The sequence below is a fragment of the Aethalodelphis obliquidens genome, unplaced genomic scaffold (genome assembly GCF_003676395.1).
Source record: "Aethalodelphis obliquidens isolate GAN/ISIS:26980383/991018 unplaced genomic scaffold, ASM367639v1 scaffold2, whole genome shotgun sequence".
Taxonomy (NCBI): Eukaryota; Metazoa; Chordata; class Mammalia; order Artiodactyla; family Delphinidae; genus Aethalodelphis; species Aethalodelphis obliquidens.
Window position 1 is genome coordinate 18,347,270 of NW_020837946.1, and position 10,627 is coordinate 18,357,896.

Below are 10,627 nucleotides of genomic sequence, written 5' to 3' on the forward strand. Positions count from 1 at the left end.
AGGTGTCGATTAGCTATTTTGTTGGTAGAAAGTTGCCATTGCTAGTTATTTTATCCTGATGTGTTGTTCTGTCAGGCAGCTCTGGCCCTAGGAAACACTCTGATAGGAGAGGCAGGTGAATCCTTTCTAAGTGACTAGCCTGGGAGACAGGTTTCTTAATGTGACCAATAGGCACATAGGGCACTTCTGATGATTTCCCCAGTGAAGGGAGACAGCTAGAAAATGTAAGGCATGCAAGGGAAAGCAGAAGTAGATTGAAAAGCCCATTCTTGCAAGAAATGGAAATGAAACGTAAAAAGGAATAGCTTCAGCTGAGACCTCCACCTGAGCTCTGAGGGCGTTGAGATGCATGTCGCAGATCCTGCCTATGGCTTAGGGACAGAAGAGGGTGGGGAAGTCAAAATCAGCCATGATATCTGAATCTCCATTTCCTTTTTTCCTCTTTGGAGTCAACAAACGTTAGGATACCTCACAACAATGCTTTCTGGGGGTGGAATCATTGTCTCACCGGTGAAAATGCCAAGGACTCAGTGAGGTTAAGTCACTTGCCCAAGGTCACATAGGGCAGTCAAGATGCGAATCCAGGTACTGAGGGCTTCGGTCCAGAGCTCAGGCAGTTCTGGCAGCAGGAAAACGGGCAGGTGACGATGGCGAGGGCCGGCTAATAGTGACGGCGCTGATGACGGGGCCACTGACCGGCGGGTAGCCTGCGAGCCGCAGGAGATTCCGGGGGTCGGCCCTCGCAGACAGACTGTGGGGCTCGGCTCCGCGGAGCAGCCTAAGGGATCGGCAACCTGGGGCTCAGGCTGTGCAGCTCCTGGTCCTCGGCCGCCCACGGGCGTTGGCGAAGGCCAGCCATCCCGGCCGGGGACCAGCAGGCCGCTTGCAGCCGCAAGGGGTTCCTGGGGGACAGGCCAGAGCCAGGCAGTTGGCCGGAGCCTCCAGGGAGGCGGGTCGGGGAGGGCACCGGCGAAGGCTGGCTACAGCCACTTCGGATAAACAGTCTCTACAGCACCCGCCCTAAGTCAGAACACCTGAGCCACAGGCGCCCCCATGACGCAGGTGGCGAGACTCGTCCTGGCACTGCGCCCTGCGTCCCAACAGCGGAGCTCAGGAGCTCTGAGTGTCGGCTCAAAACCCGGAGCGAAGGGTTAAAGCTCCGGTCGCTACCCCTAACCCACGCGGGACAGGTGAGGGACGGGGGCACGCCAGGGGGAGGGGACTCGCCCTGGCCCCACCCCTCCGGGCCGCCTATCTTTTGGGGGCGTGCCCTATGGGCTGCCCAGCTCCTAGTGGGAGGTCGGAGCGCGTGGGCCCGCCCCCCGCGTATAAGAGCGGTGCGGCACTGCAGCTAGCGCAGTTCTCACTGAGACCCGTCACCCGGACTCTACGTGAGACCCACCGCCTGGACTCACCATGGTGAGTGCGGCCCTGCCGGCATCTCGCTCGTCCCTTAATTGCCCCTCTTCTTCGGGGAACCTCCCTCCCGGGATGCTCGGAGCCCTCCATCCGAAGTTCCTGGTCTCGAGGAGTTGGCGGGGGAGTGGGGTGGGGGGGGTGGGGGGGTGCATTTCCCCCACCCCACCCCCTCCCGGTGACTTTGGCTGAGCCACGTTGTCCACTTTCGGAGGCTGGGGAAGGGAGTGGAGTGGGGTGGGATTCTTCACGAGCAGAGAGGAGTCCTCCTGGAATCCGCTCCTGCTCCACCAAGCATTTTGTGCCCTAATTCTCCTGAGGGGAGTCACGCGGTCCCGTGCCCAGTCCTTTCCGCCGGCGAGGAGACCCGCTCGGCTGCCCTCCGCCCCTAGCCTCCCCCTCACTTCCCGGTCCCCGGAACTGACCAAACACGTGCTTGGCGCAAGAAGGTGGAGGGGGTCAGATTACTTGGTGCAGCATCCCCCTTTCCTCCGACTGTGTGTGTATCCCTCCTACCCACAGTCCCCTGTGACTCAGCACCCCTCTTCTGATCCTGGAGGGGTGGCGAGAATGGGGTTCAGCCTAGTCAGGCGAGCCGGATTCTCTCCAGCCGGAATCAGGGTGCACGGACGGGCAGAGACAGCTGGCGCTGAGCGAGAGTGCGGCCGGGGCCAGGTTGGGGGGAGGGGAAAGAGGTGTGTGTAGGGGGGTGGTATTTATAGCCTAGGGACCGGGACCGAAATCCAATCCTCGCTTTCCGCCGGGATGTAACTGGAAAGAATCTAGAAAGGGGGGGGGGGCGAATGCAGGGCCAAGGTTCAGGATGGCGCTCACCCTGCCCAGGGCAAGGCGGTTACCTCTGGGGCCTCACCGCAGGTTCCGCTTCCTTTTCTGGGTATTTGGAAACCGTCACCCCGCCATTTCGGTCTCGAAAAGGGAGGCTGCGCCGGCCCTGCGTGGCACCACTTTGGCTCTTCAGAGGTTAATTTCACACTGGCAGGGATGAGCCTAGGGCAGCGAGTGCCCCAGTACCCACAACCCGTATTGCCTGCGCCTGCCGTCTTTTGCTCTCTGCAGTCTCGGTGAGGGCTCCGCAGTGGACGAAGGTGGTGAAGACACCCAGGGTGTGGGGGTGGAGGTGACGAGCGCAGCCAGACGGGCTTGAAAGGCGGTGGGGGGAGGGCATCCTGCTGGCCAGCGTGGTCAGTTGACGCCTGGCTGGAAGGCTGAGACACCTCTGCAGCCCGCAAGAATGAAAGGGGGAGAGGGTTATACGAAATACTAGTTGTTCCATCCTCAGAGCAAAGAACTAATCAAGCTGGGAACCTCTAGCTATAAATTCATAGCTCCGGAAAACCTTCTGCCCCTCCTCAGGCTCTTGAGAAGCTGATTTGTGGGAGTAGGGATTGGGAACAGCTGAAAAATCGCTTGTCCTTGTCTCAGTTACTGCAGTGTCTGCCTGTCTCATACGCACTTGCCCTCTGCGTCCTCCCTGAGTGTCCTGTGAATGTAGCAGGGTCATGTGGAGCCACAGCTCTTACTTGACAAGGTCCCAACGGAGAAGTAGGCTGAGGGACTGGCCTGCCCTACTGGGTGCCTCCAGTTGGAAAGTCCTATGCAGGGGAGCCTGGGCAGGCTGCCAGCCTCTTTGACCTCTGCCCAGCCCCAAGCCTCCACTTTTGCCAACTGAGTGATCCTAACTGGTAGGTGATAGGGTGGGAGAGAGGCTCATGAGGTAAGGACTTATGTATGTGGAGCTTATGCCATGTCCCCTCTCTTTATCCTTCAGCGTGAATGCATCTCTGTCCATGTGGGGCAGGCAGGTGTTCAGATGGGCAATGCCTGCTGGGAGCTCTACTGTCTGGAACATGGGATTCAGCCAGATGGGCAGATGCCCAGTGACAAGACCATTGGTGGAGGGGACGACTCCTTCACTACCTTCTTCTGTGAAACCGGCGCTGGAAAGCATGTGCCCCGGGCAGTTTTTGTGGATTTGGAGCCCACTGTAATCGGTGAGAGGAAGAGAGGGTGGAATTGAGGGGATGGAAAGTGACTCTAAGCTTCTCTCTGGAGAGAGGGTGTGTAGACCTGGCTTTCCTGGCCCTAAAAACCCCTTGCCCTGCTGGAAGCTAAAGAAGGCAAGCTGATTGCAGGCTGGCCTGGGCAGCAGGTCTGGGTTTCCCACACACACTGGTATCTCAGGCTGGCAGAAGGATGAGCTCTTCCATACATCTGACCACAGTTACCAGGCTGGGGGAGGGAGGTACGTGCTGAGCACAGCCTTGTGGTTTCTGCCCTAATGATGTGGTTTATGCCCTTCCAGATGAGATCCGAAATGGCCCATACCGACAGCTCTTCCACCCCGAGCAGCTCATCACTGGGAAAGAGGATGCTGCTAACAACTACGCTCGTGGTCACTACACCATTGGCAAGGAAATCATTGACCCTGTACTGGACCGAATCCGCAAGCTGGTGAGAACTTGGGATGGAAGGAAGGGAGCGTTTGAGAGGATGCTAATGGTCAGAAACATTTTTTCCCAGATCCATTTCTTTTTCTTTTCTTTTTTTTTTTTTTTTGCGGTATGCGGGCCTCTCACCTCTGTGGCCTCTCCCGTTGTGGAGCACAGGCTCTGGACCCGCAGGCTCAGCGGCCATGGCTCACGGGCCCAGCCGCTCCACGGCATGTGGGATCTTCCCAGACCGGGGCACGAACCCGTGTCCCCCGCATCGGCAGGCGGACTGTCAACCACTGCGCCACCAGGGAAGCCCTCCCAGATCCATTTCATGGGGTCATCTCTAATTGTACATGTCCCAGAGCATGCTGCAGCTATGGGATGCTCATTAGTCTTTGCCTTGACTCCTGAGAAATTTTAGGCGTTTGTGAAGCCAGAAGATAAGAGTTCCTCAAGCCCCTTCCCTGCCCACATTGCTCTTTACTTTCTTGCCTTTCAGTCTGATCAGTGCACAGGACTTCAGGGCTTCCTGGTGTTCCACAGCTTTGGAGGGGGCACTGGCTCTGGCTTCACCTCACTCCTGATGGAGCGGCTCTCTGTTGACTATGGCAAGAAATCCAAGCTGGAGTTCTCCATCTACCCAGCCCCGCAGGTGTCCACAGCCGTGGTGGAGCCCTATAACTCCATCCTGACCACCCACACCACCCTGGAGCACTCAGACTGTGCCTTCATGGTGGACAACGAAGCCATCTACGACATCTGCCGCCGCAACCTAGACATCGAGCGCCCGACTTACACCAACCTCAACCGCCTCATCAGCCAAATCGTCTCCTCCATCACGGCCTCCCTGCGCTTCGACGGCGCCCTCAACGTGGACCTGACGGAGTTCCAGACCAACCTGGTGCCCTACCCTCGCATCCACTTCCCCCTAGCCACCTATGCGCCAGTCATCTCTGCAGAGAAAGCCTACCACGAGCAGCTGTCGGTGGCAGAGATCACCAATGCCTGCTTCGAGCCTGCCAACCAGATGGTGAAGTGTGATCCCCGTCACGGCAAGTACATGGCCTGCTGCCTGCTGTACCGTGGAGACGTGGTGCCCAAGGATGTCAACGCCGCCATCGCTGCCATCAAGACCAAGCGCAGTATTCAGTTCGTGGACTGGTGCCCCACGGGCTTCAAGGTTGGCATCAACTACCAGCCCCCCACTGTGGTGCCCGGGGGTGATCTGGCCAAGGTGCAGCGTGCCGTGTGCATGCTGAGCAACACGACCGCCATCGCTGAGGCCTGGGCCCGCCTGGACCACAAGTTCGACCTGATGTATGCCAAGAGGGCGTTTGTGCACTGGTACGTGGGCGAGGGCATGGAGGAGGGTGAGTTCTCCGAGGCCCGGGAGGATATGGCTGCCCTGGAGAAGGATTACGAGGAAGTAGGCATCGACTCCTATGAGGACGAGGATGAGGGAGAAGAATAGAACAGCTGCCTGGAGTCCACTCACTATGTTTATTGCAAAATCCTTTCGAAATAAACAGTCTCCTTGCACGGTTTCTTGTCCCCTCTGTGAGTGATTAAGCTTCTGCTGCCTCTTCCCCTTTTGTGCTGCTGCTGTTTCTGCTGCTGCCCTCACTATGTGCTGCTCATGACTTTTTCCCTTCCATGGCTGAAAGTGAGACCTTCAGGCCAGGAAAGAAAGACCTTCCTTGCCAGGCCCAGGAAACATGACCCCGTGTATGATCCTAGAGGAGCCCAGGATAGGGGGGAGATGAGGACCAAGTCTTGGACCTGTCTGTCCAGCCATGAGCTGTTAAAGGATCTGAGGCTTCACTTCTGTTCCAAGTAGGAGTTTAAGCCCAGCAGTTTCTGTATTTGAGAGTTAGACGGCTACCCTATTCTTCCCGCTGCTCTGCATTCACTGACTCTGGAAGCAAGGCTTGGCCCAGGTACCTCTGTGCATTATAAGGGCTTGGGAGTGGGGCTGAGCTGGCCCAGAGTTCCTGGGCATGGAGCCTAGTCATAAGCTTGGGGGATGGGAGGGAACAAGGGCGATCTCCTAGAGTTGTTTGTGTCACTGCACCTCCTAGCAGCTTTGCAAAGCTTACTGTTGGTCTTGCTGCTTTGCTGGGGCCTAGGGTTGTGCCATTAAAAGTCAGGTCATTTCCCCTCTGTTTGTGCTTTCTTTCTGGCCTCAGCCTCTGTGTTAGCTGGTGGGAGCCTCCTGCCAGGGCCCTGGGGAAAACTTCAACTTTGCTAATAGGCACCCTGGGACCCACACTGATGTCAGCAGTTGGGGGTGGGCACAGTGCGGGGAAGAAGCTTCAATCTGAGGAGCAGGAGATGCGAACCCTGCCCTTGCCTCCCCTCCCTGGTGATTCAGGAACACAGTGCCCTTCCCAGGGGAACAGCTTTCAAGCCCAGCAAGGGCAGGGCCCCTGTTTACTCAGCAGAGTAAGCAGGAAGTGGCAGCTGGATACTGCCACACCACTGGCCTCATTAATCATTAACCATGTGTGAACTAGAACCATCTGGGAGAGATTCTGGGCCAAAATGGCTGCCACCTCCACTCCCCTTGCTCCCAGGCAGAGGCTAGAGACCAGTTATGTAGCTGTCCCAAAGACTCCTCAGGTGTCTCCACCCAGAAGCCGTTGCCTGGAAAACCAGCCGGGCTGCTCTGACTAAGCTACCCAGCCCTGGGAATGAAGAAATGAAAGTACGAATTGAGGGTGCTTAAGGCGGCCCTGGTCACAGTTCTTGGCATAGAAGCCAGCTCAAACCAGAGCATCTTGAAGTTTCTGAATAAGACAAGCTAGGAGAAGTACTGCCCACCACCAACCAGCCAGATCTAAGGTAGGCACACCTGCCTACGTACGCGGAATGATGAACTCACGCCATTCTTGATGCTACGCCAGTTCCTCTTCTCTCCAGGCTCTCCCTTGGAAATGGCAACCAGACTTTCGGCCCCCTGCACCTCTTCTCTCACTCCAGGCACAATGAAACTAAGATCACACCAAGCTACTTTCACTTTATTCTTCTATTCATACATTTTCCTGCTCCCAGATTTGGAGGCAGATCATGATGTAAGCTCAGCAGTCCTGCTCAGAGCCTTTACCAGATTCTATCAGTTCCCCTTTCCCCGTTCCCCACCCTCACCCACCACTACCCAGTCAGGCCCCCAGTCCAGTTGTTGCTCTAGGGCGTAAGGGAGCAGAATCAGAGACAGAAGACTGAGCTGGCTGTCCCCACCCCCCAGCTGCCCCCAACTACAAGAAAGCTGTCCTGGTTAGAAGGGATGGAGATTCCACTAAGGGGTGGGAGCTTCTTCCCAAGGCACAGGGCCACCTTCTCAACATGGCCACTGGTTTGTTCAGATTTGGGTAGTGTGCTGGCTCTGAGCTGGGGGCTGCAGTGCCTCCAACTGACTCAGGAGGAAAGGAACATGAGGGCGCTGCTGCGGGTCCACAGTCATCATTAAGGTTAGCAGCTGCCGCAAGGCTGAAGAATGCCTGTAGAAGGAGGAGGGCAGGGTGATGAGGGCAGCCATCCCCTGTGCTACAGCTCCAGCCCCGCAAACGGCTGGGAGGAGTCTGAACTGCTTTTGCTGCCCCCTTCATTGCTCACCTGGGGCTCTGCGGGATGCTTAGTTGGTTCTGCACAGCAAGGGCCACACTGTCACCCTTCTGGAACACCATGTCATAAGGGCCTTCCCCAAACATCATGGCATATAGCACACAGCCTAGGGACTAAGCATAACTTGGTTATTCCTTGGAAGGGGACCAGTGTAGATGATATCGCTCCCCTTAATTCTGTAGTGAAAGAAAACTACAATATGCGGACTTCAGTCACATGACACCACCAGGGCCCAGAGAAACTGCGAGTTAGCTGGAGGCCTCTGCACCCTGTGCTTGGACACTGCCTTCAGCCCTGACAGTTAGCTGTACTCACCCTGTTCAAAGGGCGAGATTATACCACTTCCTGAGCAACTGAGTACAGTGTCAGTGACAGTTTCCAGGAAGAGAGTCGAGGGCGGATGAGGACATACGTGGTTCCTGGGGCCCCATGCGCTAGAAACCAAAGACCTGTTCTACTCCACAGTAGGTACAGAGCAGCACTCCTCCCCACCCAGATTCCCACCCACATCCTCCTCACCCAGACATCAGTCCGCTCATCGATGACACAGTGGCTCTGCACGGAAAAGAGCTCCGGGGCCCGGTAGGAGATGGTGCACCGCTGGGCTGCCCAGTCCTGGAACAGTGGCCCCAGAGCTCAAAAGTGGGGCACAGGTCATGGTCATGTGACCAAATTGGGGCACGCACCAGAAGGGGTTGAGGATGGGGAACAGGTAGGCAAAGGAACCTAGAGACTCTTACCTGGAGGGTCAGAGCCTGGCGGGAGCCCTCCACGTGGATGCATGCTTGACTCATGGAACCCAAGTCCATTAAAACTGGCTGCCCCTCATCTCCAAGCAAGATATTGGTGGGTTTCAGGTCCCTGCAGGAAAGTGGAAATGAACCATGAGCGTCCTTGGACAGGAAGGCTGGAATCCTGGGCAGGGGGGGTGGGGCGCAAAAGAATCATGGGGGCTGTTCTTTGGGAGGAGAGCAGAGACCTCTCATTTCTCTTGATGAGGCTCTTCCCTTCTGCCCAGCAGGTACACAGGAGCCTCCCACTGACCTGTGGGCATAACCCTTGGCATGAATAGCCTCCAGTCCTCTGCAGATACTCAGCAGCAGCTGAAGGATTTGCTCTTCAGTCAAGAAGTTGCCTTTGTCCTTCAGCTGTTCTATCTCGTCCCATAGCGTACCTCTCTGCAAAACAAGTTTCCCCACAGTTGATGTTTTTTTAGCCTCTGCTCCTTGAGCCTGAGTCCTTCCCCATGACAAAGCCTATCAACCATCTCACCACACACCCCACAGCCCCATCTGGGTTCCTTAAACCCCAAATCTGAAGTAGTCAAACCAGAACATGTTCTCTGCTTCCCAACGTGCTTGACCGCTCACACAGCCCTTGGCAGGTGGCTCTGTTGCAACCCCCTCCACAGCCAGGAGACTTTCTGACCTTGAAGAAGGGTAGCAGCAGCCAGGCCTCATGTTTAGTGCCTCGCTCCCTCAGACAATAAGCCACAAGGCGAAGGATGTTGGGGTGATGGAAGAGGCGATGCATGTCTGCTTCTCGTTGTGCCTCCTCCCGGTCCTGCTGCTCATGACACAGGATTCGCTTCAGGGCGTAGAACTGTCCATCATGTAACCCCTCCACTAGGTCCACATAGCTGAACCCACTGTGGGCCAAAGGGGTCAGTGAAGGACCACGGTCATTTCCCACACTGCTTGGACCCAGAGGAATTCCCTGGGGAGAAGGGTGGGGCGGGGTGGTGTCTTTCCCATTTAGTAGCAACCCTCCCAAGGTGTGACTCTAAAAAGAAGTCTGAAGATTATTACACTTTGAGCTCAAGACCAGGGACAGAGTCACCTTTTAGGTGCTATGATCTTTTTTTTTTTTTTTTTTTGCGGTACGCGGGCCTCTCACTGTTGTGGCCTCTCTGTTGAGGAGCACAGGCTCCGGATGCACAGGCTCAGCGGCCATGGCTCACGGGCCTAGCCGCTCTGTGGCATGTGGGATCTTCCCGGACCGGGGCACAAACCCGTGTCCCCTGCAGCGGCAGGCGGACTCTCAACCACTGCGCCACCAGGGAAGCCCCTAGTGCTATGATCTTAATGCAGGGCTCTGCACATGACAGATGCTCCATAAATATTAAATAAATAACAGTCAACATTTATCAAGTGCTATGAACCAGGCCGTAGGGGAGACATTTGATACGCAGTATCTGGTTTAGTCCTCACAGCCCTACAAGTAAAGCATAATTAGCTCCAAAAGGCAGATGAAACTATGGCTTATCAAGGCCATACATGGTGAATCTAGGAAGCCTGGCTCCACAATCCACTTTCTTGACCACCACAGTAGCTGGGCTCTGTCAGGTGAATCAGAGGCTAGGCATAAAACTTTTGTGCCCCAGTCATGTGCAGACTGCTGTCCTTCAAACACCATAACCCTAGGGACTAGTCAAATGATTTCCAAACACTCACCCCTCCCCCAGTTTCTGGATGAAGAGGTAGCGCTTATTGTCAATGATGACAGTTCCCCGAGAGCAGACACAAAGCGCGTGGCCCATAGTGTCTCAGTCATCCTCCTCAAGGACGGTCTGGGGCTGCCAAAGGGTTCGTCCAGGTTGAGGGGTCTCTTTCAGGCAAGTCGCTGGGGGTCCAGCGGATCATGCTGGAAGGAAAAGAACGGCAGGGTCGCTGGCCGGGCACAATCCAGAAGACCCCTAAAGTGGCAACATGGAGCGCTCAGGGCCACATCTCGGAACCTAGAAAAAACGGGCCCTGGCAACGCCGGCTCCAAGAAGGCTGGGGTCAGGTGCCTAAAAGCCTCAGGCCCCGCGGCGACTCCCAGGCCACTTCCTCCAACCCCCGCCCACCTTTAGGCGGCTCCCACTCCCACGCCCGTTGGGCTGCAAAGGCAGGTCATGGGGGGGTTCCGGGGGGGGGGAGGTGCGAGGCCCGGACCCACCACTTGCAGAGCCCACCCCAGTCTCGGCGCGCAGAGCCCAAGGTGGGCCAGCCTGGACTCCCAACTCACCTGGCTTCGGCTGGAGGGAAGCGCCAGACACCGGAAACAGCGATGACGTCATCATCCCGCGCCTGTGTAACGGCCCGTAGTATGCTAGCAACCTCTGGGCACCCAGACGATGTGGGGGCGTGGAGTTG

General features: G+C 56.6%; 2 protein-coding genes across 3 annotated transcripts; one reads left to right on the forward strand and one right to left on the reverse strand.

Annotated features, from left to right (window-relative positions):
* Positions 1-1,314: 1,314 nt before the first annotated feature.
* LOC113627910 (tubulin alpha-4A chain) lies at positions 1,315-5,413 on the forward strand. Its single transcript, XM_027120891.1, has 4 exons — positions 1,315-1,419; positions 3,206-3,428; positions 3,740-3,888; positions 4,369-5,413. Exons 1-4 carry the CDS (start codon positions 1,417-1,419, stop codon positions 5,338-5,340), a joined length of 1,347 nt encoding a protein of 448 aa, XP_026976692.1. The 5' UTR covers positions 1,315-1,416; the 3' UTR covers positions 5,341-5,413.
* Positions 5,414-6,865: 1,452 nt separating this feature from the next.
* STK16 (serine/threonine kinase 16) lies at positions 6,866-10,615 on the reverse strand. 2 transcript variants are annotated; one of them, XM_027120917.1, is made up of 8 exons: positions 10,500-10,615; positions 9,944-10,133; positions 8,919-9,138; positions 8,535-8,668; positions 8,231-8,351; positions 8,010-8,105; positions 7,482-7,603; positions 6,866-7,366 (listed from the first exon to the last, which is right to left on the reverse strand). In XM_027120917.1, exons 2-8 carry the CDS (start codon positions 10,027-10,029, stop codon positions 7,228-7,230), a joined length of 918 nt encoding a protein of 305 aa, XP_026976718.1. In that variant the 5' UTR covers positions 10,030-10,133; positions 10,500-10,615; the 3' UTR covers positions 6,866-7,227. The 2 variants fall into 2 exon arrangements, with proteins under 2 accessions (XP_026976718.1, XP_026976728.1); XM_027120927.1 differs by lacking the exon at positions 8,010-8,105.
* Positions 10,616-10,627: the final 12 nt, after the last annotated feature.